This window comes from Hemiscyllium ocellatum, chromosome 1, assembly GCF_020745735.1.
Source record: "Hemiscyllium ocellatum isolate sHemOce1 chromosome 1, sHemOce1.pat.X.cur, whole genome shotgun sequence".
NCBI classification, from domain to species: domain Eukaryota; kingdom Metazoa; phylum Chordata; class Chondrichthyes; order Orectolobiformes; family Hemiscylliidae; genus Hemiscyllium; species Hemiscyllium ocellatum.
The window spans coordinates 139,310,720-139,333,448 of NC_083401.1; the positions used below are offsets into that span (position 1 = coordinate 139,310,720).

The window sequence follows — 22,729 nt, forward strand, 5'->3', positions numbered from 1 at the left end:
CAATCTAATGAAAACTAGTTCCTGCCATGCCAGCTGAGCAAGAAGCTTTAGCATGAAGTTGGCCTGATCCTTCAATGAGGTTTTTGCTGGGGATATAAAAGGGTTGAATCTTTATTTATGATATTTTCAAGAGATCATTCTTCTTGCATACAATATTGTTTCATACTCTTCTTTAGTATCATCTTCTCTTCTGTTTGTTTTTAAAATTACATCGGCAGCCTCTTGTGAGTATTATTAGTGATTGACTTTCCTAATAAGCAAAATGAAAAACACTTTCTGGTCTATCAAGTCAAATGCCACTCTGGGATCTGGCTTGTCAAGTATTAGCATCAGCTAGAATCATAGAAAATGACAAGCCGGGCCCAAGGGCTAACTGGCCTACTCTGATTCCTATAGAGTTTACTTGTTGACTTCAGGCTACTAGTGGAAAACATCGTTCATGCAAAACTTACAAGGAACTGCTTTCTAGGATTTTCAATATTTGCAGCTAATTGATGAGGTCCCTGTTAGTCAGCGAGTTCATAATTACTTCAATTCTAAATATTTTAGCAGGTATTTGTTGCTTCGACTGTTGTGCTTTTCTCCCCCTCTGACAGATATGCACAGAATCCCCCAGAAAGACGGTTTGAAGGAGGCTCTGGGCCGATTTACTTGGATGACGTCCGCTGTTCAGGTCAGGAGTCGTCACTGTCTTTTTGCCCAAGAAGCGAATGGGGAAAGCACGATTGCAGCCACCACGAGGATGTGACTGTCATTTGTACACATAATGCTGCGAATGACATCCAGGGAATCCTTTTCGGTAAGTGATGGTCAAGACGTGCAGGACTGGTTGTGTCCTTCAGACGATAAGAGTTCCATTGAGGCCTCACAACTGTAAATGTAAGGATTTGCACTCAGTCCAGCGGGAACAAAACTAAAGTGAAACAGTGTTCCACCCTATTCTGGTACCCATTGGGAAATTCCACTGGGCATTTTTCCTGGTTCCGTTGGAATTTTGGACAAATAGAGCATTAAAAGAAAAGATTATATATTATTTTTCCACCCACCAGGTCCCCCTATCAGATTGATGGATGGAGAAAATAAGAAAGAGGGACGCGTTGAAATTTTTATCAATGGCCAGTGGGGAACTATTTGTGATGATGGATGGACTGATGAGGATGCCACTGTTGTCTGCCATCAGCTGGGATATGAGTAAGTGAATGTTAGATCAGGTGCAGGTGTGGTGTAGCTTACTGTATCATTAAAAACGTTTATTCCCCTATCTAGCTGTTTAAATAATAAATTCAAGCACAATGTTCAGTCATTTAAATTAATGACTGCCAGATTCTTTTTTCAGACATTACATTTTCTCCTCTTGGGATTCCAGGTGGGGTATTCAAATTGCTATACCTAATGGAAAATAGGCTAATATTGAACAAAAACTAGTGTGCGTTTAGACTGTTCACGAAGGTATAGCACAATATTGATAAATGCTGAAATAATGCAACAGCATACCTTTAACTTTACATTTTATTAAATATTAAATGTAAAGAAACACCATGAGAATGACGAGAACGAGGGTAGGTCCGATCAAGGACAGTAGTGGGAGATTGTGTATTGAGTCAGAAGAGATAGGCGAGGTCTTGAATGAGTACTTTTCTTCAGTATTTACGAACGAGAGGGACCGTATTGTTGAAGAGGAGAGTGTGAAATGGACTGGTAAGCTAGAAGAGATACTTGTTAGGAAGGAAGATGTGTTGGACATTTTGAACAACTTGAGGATAGACAAGTCCCCCGGGCCTGACGGGATATATCCTAGGATTATGTGGGAAGCAAGAGAGGAAATTGCAGTACTGTTGGCAATGATCTTTTCGTCTTCACTGTCAACGGAGGTGGTACCAGGGGACTGGAGAGTAGCGAATGTTGTGCCCCTGTTCAAAAAAGGGAATAGGGATAACCCCGGAAATTACAGGCCAGTTAGTCTTACTTCTGTGGTAGGCAAAATAATGGAAAGGGTACTGAGGGATACGATTTATGAGTATCTGGAAAGACACTGCTTGATTAGGGACAGCCAGCACGGATTTGTGAAGGGTAGGTCTTGCCTTACAAGTCTTATTGAATTCTTTGAGGAGGTGACCAAGCATGTGGATGAGGGTAGAGCAGTGGATATAGTGTACATGGATTTTAGTAAGGCATTTGATAAGGTGCCCCGTGGTAGGCTTATGCGGAAAGTCAGGAGGCATGGGATAGAGGGAAATTTGGCTAATTGGATAGAGAACTGGCTAACCGGTCGAAGTCAGAGAGTGGTGGTAGATGGTAAATATTCAGCCTGGAGCCCAGTTACAAGTGGAGTTCCGCAGGGATCAGTTCTGGGTCCTCTGCTGTTTGTAATTTTTATTAATGACTTGGATGAGGGAGTCAAAGGGTGGGTCAGTAAATTTTCAGATGATATGAAGATTGGTGGAGTTGTGGACAGTGAGGAGGGCTGTTGTCGGCTGCAAAGGGACTTAGATATGATGCAGAGCTGGGCTGAGGAGTGGCAGATGGAGTTCAACCCTGCCAAGTGTGAGGTTGTCCATTTTGGAAGGACAAATGAGAATGCGGAATACAGGGTTAATGGTAGGGTTCTTAGTCAGGTGGAGGAACAGAGGGATCTTGGGGTCTATGTACATAGATCTTTGAAAGTTGCCACTCAGGTGGATAGAGCTTGTAAGAAGGCCTATGGTGTATTAGCGTTCATTAGCAGAGGGATTGAATTCAAGAGTCGTGAAGTGATGTTGCAGCTGTACAGGACTTTGGTTAGGCCACATTTGGAGTACTGTGTGCAGTTCTGGTCGCCTCACTTTAGGAAAGATGTGGAAGCTTTGGAGAGGGTGCAGAGAAGATTTACCAGGATGTTGCCTGGAATGGAGAATAGGTCGTACGAGGATAGGTTGAGAGTTCTCGGCCTTTTCCCGTTGGAACGGCGAAGGATGAGGGGTGACTTGATAGAGGTTTATAAGATGATCAGAGGAATAGATAGAGTAGACAGTCAGAAACTTTTTCTCCGGGTACAACAGAGTGTTACAAGGGGACATAAATTTAAGGTGAAGGGTGGAAGGTATAGGGGAGATGTCAGGGGTGGGTTCTTTACCCAGAGAGTGGTGGGGGCATGGAATGCGCTGCCCATGGGAGTGGTAGAGTCAGAATCATTGGCGACCTTTAAGCGGCAATTGGATAGGTACATGGATGGGTGCTTAATCTAGGATAGATGTTTGGCACAACATCGTGGGCCGTTGGGCCTGTTCTGTGCTGTATTGTTCTATATTCTATGTTCTAGAATCTAAAGATTATTCACTTGGATTTTCCATTAGAGTGCTCCCAATTATACAACATTTCCTCAGTGGATGTCAACTAATATGCTCGACAAAACACCTTTATGGTCATTTAATCAGCTTCTGTAGTTATGTCGTCAACAACAAAAAAGCTCTCTGTAGTATCTAGTCATAGTACTTAGTATAAACTGCTTATAACATTTTCTGTGGTTTTACAGTTTACTGAAGGAGAGTGCATTATATTTCAGCAAAACATTTTGTTCCTGTCAAGTGTGATGTTAACACAGTTTGATTAATAATGCTTCAGTATTGCTGAAAAAAAAACATCTATGGAAGATTTAAGCTTTACAGTTTTGCCAGTCTGAATCTTGTACTCATCAGGACATTTCCTAAGAATGCAAATTTAGGAGAAAAACAACATTTATACTGTATGAGAGGAGAGTGCTAATTGGTTGACAGGTAGGTTCTGACTAGCAGAGCACTGTCATGAAGAGTGCACCCATGAATGCTGATTGACATTTAACAACAAGGCCTTGTTTACATTTTAAACCATAAAGGTTGGCTCTGAATTGTTAAGAAATAATCTATAAAATGGCGTTTTTTTAGTTGAAATGGGGCAGTGCATGTGCATTTCTTTTTGTCTACAAAGAACAGGGCCCTGTGGATTAATATATGTAACTCTCAGTACACACAAGTGCATCACATTGTTATTCTGGCGAACAAGACCACACTTGCAAAACTCACAACACAGTATCTCATTTGCTGGATAATCATGAAGGGCGAGGAATTATGCTGATGGCCAGTTTAGGTTTTATTTATATGGTTCTGACTAAACCTAATCCTAACCTAGTCGAACAACTATTTTGACAATGTTTCACATTTACACTCCCAATTGAGATATCTCCCTAGAACACTTATAAAGAATTTAGGTGCTGGATGCGCAATCAGTTATCAGTAATGTACTAAATTTCCAAAATCACTTTGGGGGAGGAAAGACTTCTAGTCAGTAATATGATGTTAGAAATTTGGTGGTTTCCCATAAAAAGTCCTCCCCAAAGCATCCAACATGTCATCCTTCCCTCTTGCCATCATTTATCTCTGTGCTTCAGTCTATGGTTATTTTAGGCCTTGGTGGATATAACACTGACAGAAACCATCTCCTCCCAACTAACAGCTCTCAGGAGGCAAGTCTTATGAATTTGGGGTCCTTGAACCCAAAGAAAGTAGATCACAGTGCCTAACTGTGAATAATGCGACAGATCTGTCCCCGCCAACGTGCCATTGCAGGGCTCTTGCTGGCTCACCATCCAATGGGTGTTAACTATAATCAATACTATACAATGATTCATTTGAAATGTATTGCTAGGAACAGGAGACATTATTCAAGTCAGCAGTGACCATGCTGTTGCGTCCAAAAAGTGAAAGGTAAAATGTTAGGACTGACTTTGTAAGGGAGATAAAAGAGGTTTGTTTTCAAATCTGGGCGAACAGTGAGGGCAGTACAATTGGAAGTTTGTAGCCAGATATCGGTGGTAAGGTATGTAGAAGGTGGTCAATGTTCTCACGCTGCTGATCAAGACTTCAGAGGTGAACAGGATCTTGAGAGTTTGAGTCGTGAGTTTTGGAAGTAAGTAAGAGATTATGATATGTGAAATTGAGATAGAAAGGTGTAGACTGACAGGCTATGACGAAAGTTATGACATCATCAATGTCATTTAGCTGGAGCAAGAGGTAAAAATAAATTGCAGTTTGATTTGTCTTTAGATAATGTAACCCTTCAGATACAAATTGAAGGAATTGTAAGGAGATTAAATTCATTGTGACTCATATATGCAAAGTAAACTTGAACCTGGGAAACCTAAGCAGAAATTGGCCCTTGGATCTCAATGTAATAATTGGAGCATCTGTTACATGTATAGCCAGTGGCAATTAGGCCTCTTTTGCCTGAGTAGCAGCCACCCTGTGATATGAAGTATGGATAGGTAAAATGAGAGGTCGGAGTTGACTGTGGGAGGTGATGAAAAGAAAGCTTATTTGGTGGTGGCTGGTTGGTAAGACAATGGCATACATCTGAAAAGTAGAGCACCATGGATGTAACACCTATTCTAGTCTGCACTATTGAGTTGCTGCAGTGATTCTCTGGACTAGTGTGATGTCCCTTTTTCGTATACTCTTTGAAAGACCTTGACACAGTAGTTACATAAATGCACTCACAAATTTGTCTTTTGTGCTGCAAAATTTGTCATTTGGCCAAATAATGGTGAATTTCTCCCGTTTGATTTCTTCCTCGATGATAACCATAATCATCATGAAAAATCCTTCATCTTCAAGAAATCTAGAAAGTTGACATGGGGTGTTCTCATGACAGTGAGTATCATGTGGAACTTTGCAAAGCTTACTATCCAGGGAAGCTGAATATTGTAATGGCTTCTTTCCACAGGAAACATCTGAAGTTGTTAGTCCTTCTAAAAATAATGAGTATCAAGCCTAAGGATTTGGCCTGATTGATGAATGTTTCCTTCGGTGGTGTGGAAGGTCTGCATTAGTATGAAAACTCCCTGCAGTCTTCACTTTTGTCTCCATAAATACACCTGTTCCAAATCTGAATAAACAAAGCTGAACATGTGCAGAAAATTGCACTGCCCTGTTTTGGGAATCAGATATGGCTGAGTCAGAACTGCATGTCTGAGTGGCCTTCCTGTAAAGTGGCCAGAGGTGAAGCTGTTGCTCCCTTGCGAAAGCTGCCTCATTACTTTAATATTGCAGCTCACATAAAGCTCCAAATGAACACTTTGTAAGGTGCATGCCAAGTCCACCAGAAACCCAAGTGTTGTCTGAGCAGCAAAGATAGAAATTACAGAAGAAACTCAGCAGGTCTGACACTGTCTTTGGAAAGAAAACAGAGTCAATGTTTGGACCCAGTGACCCTTTTCCAGTTCAGTTACTGGACCTGAAATGTTGGCTCTGCTTTCAGATGCTGCCAGACCTATGGATTTTCCAGAAATTTTTGTTTTTCCTTTCAAATTTCCAGAATCTGCAATTCTTTATTTTTAGTTGTTTGAGCAATCCTCACCGTTGACCATCAAGTTGTATGAATCTGTCAGGACTACTACCCCAACCCCATGGGAGTCATTTGCTGCACTGTCTTCTTTAAGTGTAGGGATCTACAGGACCTGCTTGATCTGGTGTGGTAAAGGAAAACCACTTGCTAGTTGAATGAGAAGGGTCTCTTGGCTTACATAATATGTAGCTTGTTTCATACAAGTACTTAAGTAAGTATTTCAGTGATATGATAGACTATGTTTCAGAGACTACGAGGAGGGAGTGGATGGGTTGACTTATCCCCTTATGACCCTAAGCTATTCTTTCAACAAGTCAGGAGAAGGCTCTCCTCAGTATTAGCCCTGATACCATTACACAGCATGAATGATGAGAAACAAAAAAACAAATGGAGGCCAGCTCAATAGTGTAACCTCAGCAACTGGAAGAAGAGCTTCATGAGAAGAAAATGCAGGAAATAAGTGAAAAGTTAGTTACTGCTAAAAATCCACCTGATATCCAGCAAGCAATAGTAATCACAGTACAAGATCAAAGGTCACACAACACCAGGTCATAGTTTATTCAGTTCTTTGAGAATGTGACCAAACAGGCAGATGCGAGTAAACTGGTTGATGTGGTGTATGTGGATTTCAGCAAGGTGTTCGAATAGATTCCCCACAGTAGGCTATTGTACAAAATGCAGAGGAATGGGATTGTGGGAGATGTAGCAGTTTGGATCAGTAATTGGCTTGCTGAAAGAAGACAGAAGGTGGTGGTTGATGGGAAATGTTCATCCTGGAGTCCAGTTACCAGTGGTGTACCACAAGGGTTGGTGTTCATCATTTTTGTAAATGACCTGGATGAGGGCGTAGAAGGGTGGGTTAGTAAATTTGCAGACGACACTAAGGTCGGTGGAGTTGTGGATAGTGACAAAGGATGTTGCAGGTTACAGAGAGACATAGATAATCTGCAGAGCTGGGCCGGGAGGTGGCAAATGGAGTTTAATGCAGACAAGTGTGAGGTGATTCACTTTGGTCGGAGTAACCGGAATGCAAAGTACTGGGCTAATGGTTAGATTCTTGGTAGTATAGATGAGCAGAGAGATCTCGGTGTCCATGTACACAGATCCTTGAAAATTGCCACCCAGGTTGACAGGGTTGTTAAGAAGGCAGACAGTGTTTTAGCTTTTATTAATAGAGGGATCGAGTTCCGGAATCATGAGGTTATGCTGCAGCTGTACAAAATTCTGGTGCGGCCGCACTTGGAGTATTGTGTACAGTTCTGGTAATCGCATTATAAGAAGGATGTGGAAGCTTTGGAAAGGGTGCAGAGGAGATTTACTAGGATGTTGCCTGGTATGGAGGGAAGGTCTTACAAGGAAAGGCTGAGGGACTTGAGGCTGTTTACCTTGGAGAGAAGAAGGTTGAGAGGTGACTTAATAGAGACATATAAGATAATCAGAGGGTTAGATAGGGTGGACAGGGTGAGCCTTTTTCCAAGTATGGTGACAGCGAGCATGAGGGGGCATAGCTTTAAATAGAGGGGTGATAGATATAGGACAGATGTCAGAGGTAGTTCCTTTACTCAGAGAAGTAAGGGTATGGAATGCTTTGCCTGCAACGGTAGTAGTTTCATCAACTTTAAGTGCATTTGAGTCATCATTGGACAAGCATATGGACGTACATGGAATAGTGTAGGTTAGATGGGCTTCAGATTGGTCTGACAGGGCAGCGCAACATCGAGGGCCGAAGGGCCTGCACTGCGCTGTAATGTTCTATGTTCTAAGTCACAAGCATTCGGAGCACTGCTCCTTCATCAGGTGAAGTGACCTGATGTTGTGTGACTTCTGACCTTGTCCACCCCAGTTCAATAATGGTACCTCCATAGCCTGATCAGAGTACAGGCAGAGCGCGGAGAGCTCAACTCAAGCTTAACCGTGCAATTGAGGAACAGGAAAATACATGCAGTCATGTAAATCTTGCAGCATGTTCCAAGGAGGAATGCAGAACCTTGGTTCAAAGCCTAAAGTAACAGTTACAATTAATTTAATAGATAATGCTGTGACACTCTTCCTGTTTAAAGAAAAAGAAGATTATCTTAAAAATGAAGTGGATAAGTCAGTGCAACAGATAGTTGAACTATTGCATGATGGAACAATACATCCATAGGTATCTGAGAGTGACAAGAATAGTTCCTTTGCCAAAGCAAAAGAAAAGTAAAAAGATTGAAGGAAGTCCTAATGCACCCAAATTTATAGGTTACCTTTGTATTGCCAACAGTACCTTGCCCACAATCAGGAAATTTGACTGGGATTCCTCAGAGCTTGTCCCCAAATGTTTTGGAAGCCTTCAAATGCCAGTCAGTTTATAGTCACTCACAAAGAATGGGTCTTCACAGATTAGTTTATCACACAGCAGTATATAAAAGGCCAGGTCCAACATTCGCAATACTGGAGAGGGGTTTTCCTGCCCAGGGATTTCCCTTTTGTTTGAAAAATATTAGCTAAAACATTTTAAATCAGCGCACAGAAGAAATTCCTCTGAAGAATTACGTTAATGCTGGGCAATCACAGCTGCTCCAGAAATGAGCTGAAAGATGCCGTAATTATTTCATCATTTACTAAATGCCGTTTAGCATAAATCTGGGTGGCCCCTTCACAAAAACCCCAGTGTACTATCTGGCATTATACGCTGATCCAGGTGGCCACTGCTGTTGTGAATCTTGTAGGTTCTTTCACAAGTATAGCACAACATGATATTTTTCCACATGAAGGTTAAGGATGTCAGTACTTGAAAAGCTGAATATCCAAAGTCAGTAAGAAAGACTGCCAATCCTCATATAACAATGCCAAAAGAAAAGTATTATTTGTTCAAATCTACACAAATTTAAAACGTGTCTTCACTCCTTCCCCCTTCTGATCTGCCACATCAAAAATGATATTTAATCTTCACATGCCCAGCCACTGTGTGTATGTTTGTGTGTGTGTGTGTCTATCAGTTCAATTCCAGCTAGAAACCCAATCATAGAGTCAGAGATGTACAGCATGGAAACACACGCTTGATTTCAACTTGTCCATGTCAACCAGATATCCTAACCTAATCTAGTCCCATTTCCTAGCACATAGCCCACATCCTTCTAACCCTTCCTATTCATCCAGATGCCTTTTAAATGCTGCAATTGTACCAGCCTCCACCACTTCATCTGCCGCCTCTTTTCATGCACGCACGACCCTCTGCATGAAAAAGTTGCCTCTTTATTCTCTTTTATATCTTTCCCCTCTCATGCTAAACCTATGCCGTCTAGTTCTGGACTCCCCGACCCCAGGGAAAAGACTTTGTCTATTTATCCTATCCATACTCCTCATGACCTTATAAACCCCTACAAGGTCAGCCTCGGATGCTCCAGGGAAAAAAAGCCCCAGCCTATTCAGCCTCTCCAGATAGCTCAAATTCTCCAACCCTGGCAACATCCTTGTAAATCTTTTCTGAGCTCTTTCAAGTTTCACAACATCTTTCCGTTAGCAAGGAGACCAGAATTGCAAGCAATATTCCAAAAATGGCCTAACCAATGTCCTGTACAGCCGAAACATGACCTCCCAACTCCTGTACTCAATACATTGACCAATAAAGGAAACCAAACACCAAACACCATCTTCACTATCCTATGCACATGCGACTCCACTTTCAAGGAGCTATGAACCTGCACTCCAAGGTCTCTTTGTTCAGCAACACTCCCTAGGACCTTACCAATAAGTGTATACTTCTGACTAAGATTTGTTTTTCCAAAATGCAGCACCTCACATTTATCTAAATTAAACTCCATCTGCCACTCCTCAGCCCATTGGACCATTTGATCAAGACCCCTTTGTACTTTGAGGTAATCTTCTTCGCTGTCCACTACAATTCCAATTTTGGTATCATCTGCAAACTTATCAACTACACTTCCTATGTTGACATCCAAATCATTTTGTATAAATGACAAAAAGTAGTGGACCTAGCACCAATCCTTGTGGTACTCCACTGGTCACAGGCCACCCGTCTGAAAGGAAACCATCCACCACCACCCTCTGTCCTCTACCTTCAAGCCAGTTCTGTATCCAAATGGCTAGTTCTCTCTGTATTACATGAGAACTAACCTTGCGAACCAGTCTCTCACGGGGAACTTTGTCAAACGTCTTACTGAATTCCACATAGATCACAACTACCACCCATCCTCTTCGTTACTTCTTCAAAAAACTCAATCAAGTTTGTGAGACATGATTTCCCACGCACAAAGCCATGCTGACTATCCCTAATCAGTCCTTGCCTTTCCAAATAAATGCAAATCTTGTCCCTCAGGATTCCCTCCAACAGCTTGCCCACTCCCAACGTCAGGCTCACCAGTCTATAGTTTCCTAACTCTTCCTTACCCCCTTTTTTAAATCGTGGTATCGCATTAGCCAACCTCCAGTCTTCCGGCACCTCATCTGTGACTATCGATGATATAAATATCTCAGTAAGAGGCCCCGCAATCACTTCTCTAGGTTCCCACAGAGTTCTAGGGTACACCTGATCAGGTCCTGGGGATTTATTGACGTTTATGCATTTCAAGACACCCAGCATCTCCTCCTCTGTAATATGGATGTTTTCAATATGTCACCATCTATTTTCCCACATTGTATACCTTCCATGTCCTTTTCCACAGTAAACACTGATACAAAATACTCATTTATTATCTCCCCCATCTCTTGCGGTTCCACACAAAGACTGTCTTGCAGATCTTTGAGGAGCCCTATTCTCTCCCTAGTTATCCTTTTGTCCTTAGTGTATTTATAAAAATCTTTTGGATTCTCCATAACCCTGTTTGCCAAAGCTATCTCATGTCCCCTTTTTGCCCTCCTGATCCTCTTAAGTATACTCCTACTGCCTTTGTACTCTTCTAATGATTCTCTCAATTTCTCCTGTCTATACCTGGTGAATGCCTTCTTCTCTTTCTAAAATAAACACTCCATTTCTCTGGGCATCCAGTATTCCTTACACTTATCAGCCTTTCCTTTCACTCTAAAAGGAATATACTGTCTCTGGACATTTGTTGTCTTATTTCTGAAGGATTCCCATTTTCCAGAATGTCCTCTTACCTGCGAACATCTGCCCCCAATCAGCATTTGAAAGTTTTTGCCTAATATCATCAAAACTAGCCTTCCTCCAATTTAGAACTTCAACTTCTTGGTTGATCCACCCTTTCTATCGCTATTTTAAAACTAATAGAATTAAGGTCGCTGGCCCCAAAGTGCTCCCCCACTGACACCTGAGTCACCTGCCCTGCCTTATTTTCCAAGAGTAGATCAAGTTTTGCACCTTCTCTAGTAGGTAGTTCCACACACTCAATCAGAAAATTTTCTTATACGTACTTAACAAATTCCACTGAACACTATGGCAGTCCCAGTCTATATTTGGAAAATTAAAATCCCCAAATATAATCACCCTATTATTTTTACAGATAACCGAAATCTCTCAACAAATTTGTTTCTCAATTTCCCTCTGACTATTACGGAGTCTATAATACAATCCCAATAAAGTGATCATCACTTTCTTATTTCTCAGTTCCACCCAAATAACTTCCCTCAATGTATTCTCAGGAATATCCTCCTTCAGTACAGCAGTGATGCTATCCCTTGTCAAAAACACGACTCCTCCCTCCTCTCTTGCCCCTCTTTGTATACTTCCTATCATATTTGTTTCCTAGAACATTAAGCTGCCAGTCCTGTCCATCCCAGAGCCATGGTTCTGTAATTGCTATGATATCCCAGTCCCATGTTCCTAACCATGCCCTGCAGTCATCTGCCTTCCCTGTTAGGCCTCTTGCTTTGAAGTAAATGCAGTTTAACTTACCAGTCCAACCTTGTTCTCTGTTTTGTCCCTGCCTGCCCTGACTGTTTGACTCGCTCCTTTCCTTAACCATATCCAGTCTCAGCCTGATCTGTTTCCTCACTATCTCCTTGGGTCCCAACCCCTCCATCTGACTAGTTTAAATCCTCCTGTGCAGCTCTCGCAAATCTCCCTGCCAATATATTCGTTCCCTTCCAATTCAGGTGCAATCCGTCCTTCTTATACAGGTCACTTCTACCCCAGAAGAGATTCCAATTAATCAAAAATTTAAACCCTTTTCCCATGAACCAACTCCTCAGCCACACAATCATCTGCTCTATTCTCCTCTTCCTACCCTTACTAGCTCATAGCACTAGGAGTAATCCAGCTATCGCAGAAATGTCTGTCTGTGCCTCAGACTAGAGAGTCCCCTATCACAATTGATCATTTGGAACTCGACGTACCCCTCATTACATTAGAGCCTGTCTCGATACCAGAAAAATGGTTCAGGCTACATTTCCCTGAAAGTCCATCACCCCCTGCATTTTCCAAAACAGCATACTTGTTTGAAATGGGGATATCCACAGAAGACTCCTGCACTACCTGTATAACTCTCCTATCTTTCCTGGAGTTAACCCATCTACCTGACTGTATTTGTGGCTTTCTCCCTTCGTATAACTGCCATCCATCACACCCCTGGCTCTTGTAAATTCCTCATTGCCTCTAACTGTCACTCCAATAGATCCATTTGATCTGATAGGATTCGCAATCAAAAACACTTCCTTCAGATATAATCCTCAGTAACATGTAATCTCTCCCTAAACTGCCACATCCAACAAGAAGAGCATATCACTCTACGAAAGGCCATCTTTGCTCCTTCACAATCTATAGACCCAGAAAGTGCACTGTCTTTTTGCTCTAAAAAAAAGTGCTCCAGGTTAACTTACTACTTATGGTTTATATTTTTAAAAATTAATCAAGACACCGATTTCAATAAAACATAAAACCAAGAAAGAACCCATTCTACTCACTACGACAGACTTACAGCAAGGTTAAACATTAAAAAGTATGCACTTATCAGTTCTTGTGCTGTCAGGTCTCCCACACAGTTTCCTCCAAGATCTGTTGTGAATTGTGCTGTTTGTTCAGTTTTTCTAGGCACACTCAGGTGTCCAGAGATACACGAATTCAAACAGCAAAGGCAGTAACTGTGCAGATTCACTGCTGTGTCAGTTAGCAGGCAAGGTTTCTTTCTCTCTCTCCTTCACTGATCGTGTGCTGCCTTTTGTCTGTCCTTTTCCTTTTTAAAAATGCCATTGTTTTGACTTTTTTCTCCAAAGTTCCAAAACAATGCAACAGTGTGAAACAGTAATGATGATTGGACATGTTTCTGTTCATGACTATGATGAGATTTCTGCAAACTAATTTAATTTAGTAAACTTTCAAACACATTCTGCGCTTAATGCAACTGCTGATTGATGAAAAATAAAGGCACCAGTGAATTTGCTTGCAATGTACCAATTTACACATGAATGGAATGGAAACCGTTCCTGTTCGTATATGTCATGGAATTACTGTGAGGTGTGGATGGGATGTCTGCCTGATATAGCTAATATCTCTGGAGATTTGAAGGATAGGGATGTGTGAAAATTGGATGATGTGATAACCACAGCCTTGAGCTGTTTTGTTGTAGAACTTGAAGTGAAGGTCAAGCACAAAAGAGATTGTTGCAACGTTGTGATAGTCTCTCTCCTGAAGAAAATGGATCAAAAGAAAACCTTTGGGTTTCATAGTATTCATTTCTCGCTGTACTGTTTTTACGTTGTAAAAGTTCCATTGAACAGAATTTAGAAATCATATGTTACAGAAAACAAGTTTTTTGAATTTCTGTTTAGTTTATAGAAGCATTAGTTTACCAAGTAGTCAAGTTTATCATCAATGCTCAGAATTTGAGGCATATTTTGTCCTTCGATCAAAAATGTGGTACTATGTTTTTGACTACTAAAGTGCCTCAATTTATGCAATGGTTGACATGGTTTCCTTATGGTAGTCAAAAGTGGGTACTGCAGATGCTGGAGATCAGTCAAGATTAGAGTGGTGCTGGAAAAGTGCAGCAGGTCAGGCAGCATCTGAGGAACAGGAAAATCGACATTTTAGCAAAAGCCCTTCAGTAGAAGGGCTTTTGCCTGAAAAAATCGATTTTCTTGCTCCTCAGATTATTGCTGAACTGAATGTGCTTTTCTAGTACCAGTCTAATCTTCCTTCTGGTCGTGTCCAAGCACAGCCAAGTGTTTAATCTTGGCCAACTTTACATGGTCAATATTGTTAAGGTGCATAGTTTATCAGAATCTTTGCCTGTCTGTTGTGCATATAAGGACATTTTGAGCATACTGCCCAATGTGTTATGCTCATTTTGAACTACTGACAAAAAATGATTAGAAGTCTGCCTCTAGATTTAGCAGTGGTGGTGGTTTAACCTGAGGGTCACCATGCTTCAGGCAAGGGGAGAGTTTGAGAAGGAGGGACTTTCATGGTAATGTCAGCTGGCAGCAGGAATGGAATCCACTGCTATTCGTATTACTTTACATTCACAAACAAGTCATTAACTAACCTAGATAGTTAATGGCCTGATGGATAATACCTTGGATATTTCAATATTAGATTGTTTGAATGTGTTTTTATCTGTCTGCAAAGAAACAGAGTGCAATCTGTGGTAAACACTTCAACAATTGATGATTAAATACTTTGTCCCTTGCTTATGTCTCCCTGCACCACCTCTTCAAAAGGTGAAACCAAGAAACTTCCTACTGCAGTCCAACAATGCTTCTCATGTCAAATCATTAGCAAGGACAGCCTAACATCAGTAGCATTTATCTACCTTCCTATGGTGGAGAAGTATCACCTATTCAGAGATTGTCAGCTTTTGCCATAGATTAAATCTTGACCACACTACATGGGTTCTGTGTCCTCTTACTCATTGACAATAATTCTGATGTTCCAATAAATTACCTAACATTTTGCAATCTGTCATATCTTATGGGTTGCCGTAAGAACATTAAAATGGTCAATCCATGAGGAATGGCTCAAAATATTTAAAGTTTCAAATATGATTTCAACTTGTGATACTTGCCTTGTAAAGAATTCTGTTAGAAATATGTTCACAATCAAAGAAGTTGTAAGGTTTGATGTTTTCTGAGACACACCTGTGTTTTCTTAAAGGGGCCCAGCTAAGGCAAGATCACTGGCATATTTTGGAGATGGAGTGGGTCCAATACACTTGGATAATGTGAAATGTACTGGTTCTGAGGAAAGCTTGTCAGATTGCATCAAGCAAGACATTGGAACACACAACTGTCGACACAGTGAGGATGCAAGTGTGATTTGTGACTATCAGGGCAAAAAAACTGGAAATCTAGGAAACATAGGTGAATGTTTTTACCTTCTATTCACTAGAATAGCTGTCTAAATACTTATTATGGAGGAAGGTTTCCTCTGAGCCATAAGGATTGTAAAATTGTAAATGCCTCTTTATAAATGAGTTGTCATTGACCTTGGAGGTCACCTTTTCCTAACATCTGACCTAGACTATATCTGACCTGCACAACCCGCAGGAAAATTGTGTTTACCTGAATTTTATGAAGCCTTCCTGCCATTGCCAAGCTGAAACCTAACTATGTAAACCAGGGTTGAGAAATTGCCTGAGCATAATTTGCAGAAGGCTGCATTTTGTACAAACTCTGAAATGTCTGCGGTTGTGTTGATGGCACATGGAGACTGTATTGAAGGTGCCATAGTCCTATGTGAATTGTCATCATAGGGAGATAACTATTGGTATATTAATCTGAGGATCACCATACCTCAGCTGAGGGAGAAGGTTGAGAAGGAAAGTCCTTCATGGTAACCCATCTAGTGCAAGAATTGAACTCATGCTCTTTGTATCACTCTCTCAAGCCAAGTGAACTACCTGACCCACCAAGAAATACTCAAATAAATTCTTCACTGAGTCTTGCAGCTTTCTGTTCATCTGCACTATGCAGTTCTGCTTGTTTGTGTAAAATGGAAACAGAAATATGTGTGGCAATTTCTGGCAGCATCGTGGCTCAGTGGTTAGCACTGCTATCTCACAGCACAGGGGACCTAGGTTCAATTCCAGCCTCAGATGACTGTCTGTGTGGAGACTGCACATTCTTCTCATTTCTGCGTGGGTTTCCTCTGGGTTCTCCAGTTTCTTCTCGCAATCCAAAGATATACAGGTTAGGTGGATTGGCTTTGCTAAAGTGTCCAGGGATGTGCAGAGTAGATGGATTAGCCAGGGGAAATGCAGGGACAGGGTAGGGGATAAATCAGGTGGGATGCTTTTTGTAGGGTCAATGTGAACTTGCTGGGCCAAATTGCCTGCTTCCACACTGTAGGGATTCTATGAATACCTTTAAAAGTGTGAATCACTTGTTCAACTTTGGCCATAAAGTAGTTCTTTGCTTGTTCTATTGCTTTGTCTGCAATGTTTTGCAAGATTTCCCTTTTGTTTTGCCATAATTTTATGCTTTACAAGAGTTATATCTTCAAGCATCTTTTTAATAATCCTCTCATTTCCAAAACTTTGGAAATATAACAACACTGCTTTTTAAAATTATTTGTTCTTCAGATCTGTGCATTGCTGACTAGACACTGCACTTTCAACATCAATGGCTGCGGGAAAACCATCATGTACATTGTTGACAGCACTTTGTCCTGTAAGACCAGCAAATTCACCAAGACAGTGTCATTCACTGAGTTAAAGGTCCTCCAGCAATAGTTGATGTGTGTGCTTACTGGACACAACCCACAGAGCACTGAGTTCAATGTAACAGAGCTCAACAAAACTCTCTGCATTGCTTTTCAGGGTATTGTATATGCAGTTATCCCCATACATGTGCTGGCTTAGACAGTCCTCTGTGAGCACTTCAGAGCAGGCCTGTCTTGGTGCCTTCACTTCATGAGGGAAGTTGTCACAAATTATGTTGGAGATTGACTAGTGGCACCTTATCATAGTTTTCAAAAGTAGGGTATTAAGGAGAGAATCAGAGTATTGAATAGGACATTGAAAGTGGCTGTAATCTCATGTTTGACTCGCCAAAACAATGAAATATAATCACCAATGCACTGACTGTTTCTATTGCTACTTCCATCAACACCTTGGGATGAAGATCATCTGGTCCAGGAGATTTATCAGCCTTAACTCTGGCTAAGTATTAACGCTAACTAAGCACTACCTTTTTAGTAGTCATATTTTTAGCACTTCATATATCTAAGTGCCTTGATTGTCAAATCTTTCTGGGAGTTTTTCTGTGCCTTTCCATGTGAAGGCAGGCACAAAATGAACGTTTAGGATTTATGCTATTTCCCAGTTCTCCATTATAATTATGACTGTTTCCACAAGAAATGAGCCTACATTTATCCTTGCAGATTCTTTTCCTTCCAGGTATCAATAAAACCTTTCACAGTCCTTTTTTATGTTCCTCACTAGCTTGAATTCATATCTCTTTTCATTTTCCTTTTCAGTTTCTGGATGCTCTTTTGCTGAATCCTAAATTGCTCACTATCCTCAGGCTTAGCACTATCTCTAGTATCCTGGCTAGCAGAAACATTAACTCTGAAAATCATGACCTTAAGATTGATGTTTGGTACTCAGGAGTCAATCATCATTGTTTACCCTCTGCAAATCTCTGTAATAATTGGATTCACCTTGCACAATGAGATTTCAGTCATTTTATGGCATTCCCCTTGTCTTGCAGTATAATACTGAGCTGCTGCTCTGATCTGGAAACTAAACAGGAGGTCACTGATGTACAGAGAACCAACGAACTTACAGTTAATGTTTAACAAATTTGCATAAAATATTATGAAAAATCAAACATTTCCTTTAGGGCAGAAAGGTCTTTGTGCTATAATTGTATCCATATATAAAATTATACACCCTTCAGTATCAATGTTTTTAGCTTCTATTTAGCTTGCACCTTCATTTCACTGTAAAGCCCTAGCTTCTGCAACACCCTCAACATCAGAATGTGGTTGTCTCAGCATCTCCTTCAGATATCCCTTCCTCATATGAGGAGATGTGTGGCTGTTCCATTTTCCGCTCTTCTAAGTTTGCATCCATCATAGAGCTATGTTGCACTGTGTGTGACATCTATTATGCTGGAGCCTTTGTCTGATAAAACATAGAACATAGAACAATACAGCACAGTGCAGGCCCTTTGGCCCTCAAAGTTGTGCTGACCTGTTAGCGTATGCTTAAGAACAAAATAACCTGCATACCCTTCATTTTAATATCATCCATGTGCCTATCCAAGAATCACTTAAATGTCCCTAATCTATCTGACTCTACTACAACTGTTAACAATGCATTCCATGCACCCACTACTCTCTGTGTAAAGAACATAGCTCTGATATGTCTCCTAAACTTCCCTCCAATCACATTAAAATTATGCCCCCTTGTGATAGCCATTTCTGTCCTGGGAACAAGTCTCTGTTTATTCATTCTATCTATGCCTGTCATCAACTTCTACACCTCTATCAATTCACCTCTCATCCTTCCTCACTTCAGTGAGAAAAGCCCTAGCTTCCTCAATCTTTCTTCATAGGACATGCCCTCCAGTCCAGGCAGCATACTGACAAATCTCCTCTGCACCTTCAGGAAGCTCAGAAAGCTTCCACATCCTTCCTATAATGAGGTGACCAGAACTAAACACAATATTCCAAGTGTGGTCTAACCAGAGCTCTACAGAGTTGCAGCATAACCTCATGGCTCTTCAACTCAATCCCCCGCAAATGAAAGCTAACACACCATATGCCTTCTTAACAATCCTATCAATTTGAGTGGCATCCTGGAGGGATCTATGGACATAGACCCAAAGATCCCTCTGTTCCTCCACACTGCCAAGAATCCTGCCTCTAACCCAGTAATCTGCATTCAAACTTGACTTTCTAAAATTAATCACTTTTTACTTTTCCAGGTCGAACTCCATCTGCCATTTCGCAGCCCAGCTCTGCATCTTGTCAATGTCCTATTGCAACCTACAAGAGCCCTCCACACTATCCACAACTCCACCAACATTCATGTCATTGGCAAACTTACTAACCAAGGATTCCACTTCCTCATCCAAGTCATTTATAAAAATCAGAGGTCCCAGAACAGATCCCTGCAGAACACCACTGGTCACTAAGCTCCAGGCTGAATACTTTCCATCTACTACCACCCTCTGTCTTCTATGGGACAGGCAATTCTATATCCAGACAGGCAGATGTCCCTGTATCCCATACCTCCTTACTCTCTAAATGAGCCTACCATGGAGAGCCTTATCAAATGCCTTGCTAAAATCCATATACACCACATCTACTGTGCTACCTTCATCAATGTGTTTTGTCACATCCTCAAAGAATTCAATAAGACTTGCGAGGCATGACCTGCCCCTCACAAAGCCATGCTGACTGTCTAATCAAACTATGTTTTTTCAAGTAATCATAAATCCTGTCTCTCAGAATCCGCTCCAATAATTTGCCCACCACCATTTTAAGACTGACTGGTTAGTAATTCTTAGGGTTATCCCTATTCCATTTCTTGTACAAAAGAATAATATTTGCCACCCTCCAATCATGAGAACCTGCTCTTCAGATGCTTCCTGACTTGCTGTGCTTTTCCAGCACCACACCTTTTGACTCTGACTCTCCAGTATCTGGAGTTCTCACTTTCTCCTCTCTCTGATAAGTACTGGAGTGCTCCTCTTGAGCAGTTCAGAATTATAATGTGGGCAGCATTGTAGTGCTGTTTGGCACTCGGCTCATAGGCAATACCCTTCTGAAAGAGCTACTTGTCACCCATAGGACAACCCTGGAAGTGATGTCGAGGAATGAGCATTTACAGAATGCTGTGCAAATTGTAAGCTTTGTGACTTCTCCCTGGATAGCGGGTGCATGCCTGCAGGAATTATCTATTGTAATGAATGAGCTGAACATTATGGAGTAAACCCTCTTTGTTTAAGAATCTGGTTGGATGATGCCAAAGAGCTCTGAGTGCCACCTCAATGCAGTTGATGGCCCCTTGAATAAGGGAACTCAGTGATGGCTGCCAACCCAACAGTTTGGTGAACTGAACAATCTGTGCTGTTTACTTGTAAAGGTCATCAGTGGGTTGCTGATTTGGAGATGCTCTACGTGTCCCCGAATGTAGTTTGAAATAGAGCTAGTGATGAGGACATCCAGTGCAGTTGTGACCTTCAGTGTCACCAGCGCAATGCTTCTGTTCATACCACGCAGATGCAGAGCTTCTGGCAAGATCTGACAGATGTAGGTGACAGCATCTCTTGTCATGTGCAGACATCACCAGCCCTGCCTTTTAATCATCTGCCTGTGTCTTTGGTTCATCATTTAGTGATACGTTTCCCAATGATGCTGAAGAACCTGGTTTCACTCTTCAGGCCCCGCTTATTCATTCACAGATGTAGGCCCCTCAGCTTTGTGTCTCTGACTCAGCTTCTCCTTCTTCTCCTCCTCTTTAGGCACAACAAATCTACTACAGCTCCTGGGTTAAGTTGGTTAAGTATCTGACATGGAAGTTTCAATCTGTGAAGAGACATCATGAGTAAGACATTTAGTTTCTTTTTGAGATCGTGACACAGTTGAGCTACTCATTGGGCTCCTGCTCATTGTTGGCTGAAAAATTGCCCTGCAGCTAGCCCTACCTGGTAAGATGTATTCTCCATAACCAGTGGCTGCTTCTTCTTCTTCTTCTTCATTTTGTCATGAGTCAGGTCTTTGGAGTCTTGATCATTACGTTGCTTTTCATGTAGTGGCACTGAGTTCAATTGTATTCATTATGGCTTTCATTATCCCCTGTGATCCCCAAAGCACTACAACTTTGGAATCTATAACCAGAATGACAACCACAGAGAACCACATGCAAATGCTCACTTAATCTATAATTTGAAGACAAGAATTTCTATACGTTAACATCAGTGTATCAAAATATTTGTCTACACAGATTACAGTTGGGTTGCATACAACTCCATGGAAGCCAACACTGAGTCTAATGACCAAGCTCACAGATTTAGAATATGGTCAAGAAGAACTGACCTAGTCTGGAAAATATCTGTTTCAATAGAACAGTTATCTTCCATGAATGGCATTCATGAAATAATGATTCCCCAGGTAATGTCTTGAGGAAACTATCTGATTCAGTTGGGAAACATTCCTCTTCAAAAGAAAGTCAGGAGATTCAGGTTTAGGAACAATGGCCTCCATGTAAGACATCCAAGAAATAAAAGGTAACTCTAATTTATAACTGTGCAAAAACAAGTAAATAAACTCTACCTATAGGTAGAACAGTTTGAACCATGAGCCTATAAACTCCACAAGTTAAAACTCTAATCTTCTTATGAACATCCCCTTACACACACACACACACACACACACACACACACACACACACACACATTTGCACAGAGAAAAAAAATGTGATGGAGGGAAACCTGGGAACTCAACCTCTGTGTTCTCCATTTGCAAGATCTACTTGGACAGTTCTTGAGCTGGTCAGAATGCTACAGACTTCCTTTTACAGATGCTTTCACCAGTGTTCAGAGGTACAAGGTGGCTGGTTCACGCTTATCAAAGACCTCTGATTTATAAAGTAAAAGTCACAGCTTATAATAATGCTGCAGGAAAAATAAATTGGTTTTCTTCAGGCTTAATTTGGATTTTAGTGTAGAGAACAGAGAGAGTTCCTGAGCTGGGGAAGGCCTGATTGCATCTGATTCAACATGAGAGCCAATCACACACTAGTTGGCAGCCACAGGACCTTTGTCATTGATGGCTGGTCATTGGTCCCACAGAGCAATCAGCTCTCCATTTGTACATGGCGACTCAGGTTCAGCCACACTTCAACTATTGCTTGAGCAGGGAGATGTGTAAATGGCACTTACAATGAGAGTCAAGTAACTTACTTTTAACAATTGCAGCAAGCCTTCAGCAATCGTTGTTTTTAAAACCATTCCATTCTCATTTCAAGTGCACAATCAAAATACATAAAAACCAAAAATACATAGATTTACAGTATAAATGTTAACTTTAGGAAAATGCTTGTGAGGAGATGTTACACAAGGAAATGGTTCCAAGAATGTTAATATGGGAGATTGCATTAAGCTGTACCCAATACAATAGTGTCATAAGCACTTGAGTGTGGAAAATCAGAACATCTTAAGATTTTGTTGGGTGAAGACCTATATCTACAGGCCTCCCAATAGTTTTAGTAACAATTTCTATAATGTCATTTGTACCAGATTGCTATCATGAAATAAATTTATCTTTACATAAATTTATCTTACATTTCTCATTCAGACTCATTGGTGATTTTCCTTGACTGTGGTAAACCAACAAGCCTTTGGGACGAGTCAAGGAAAAAGGATGGTAATGCCAAAGTAGAATGAAACCATAGAATCCCTACAGTGTGGAAACAGGCCCTTCAGCCCAACAAGTTCACACTGACCCTCTGAAGAGTATCCCATACAGGCCCATTCT

General features: G+C 41.1%; 1 protein-coding gene across 1 annotated transcript in view; it reads left to right on the forward strand.

The window, feature by feature from the left end:
* Positions 1-22,729, forward strand: part of prss12 (serine protease 12) — a 143,187-nt gene that overhangs the window by 85,749 nt on the left and 34,709 nt on the right. Inside the window, exons 7-9 of the mRNA XM_060828008.1 lie at positions 597-799; positions 1,050-1,191; positions 15,398-15,603. Of these exons, the coding sequence (XP_060683991.1) occupies positions 597-799; positions 1,050-1,191; positions 15,398-15,603 (551 nt within the window). The remainder of the gene's footprint in view (positions 1-596; positions 800-1,049; positions 1,192-15,397; positions 15,604-22,729) is intronic.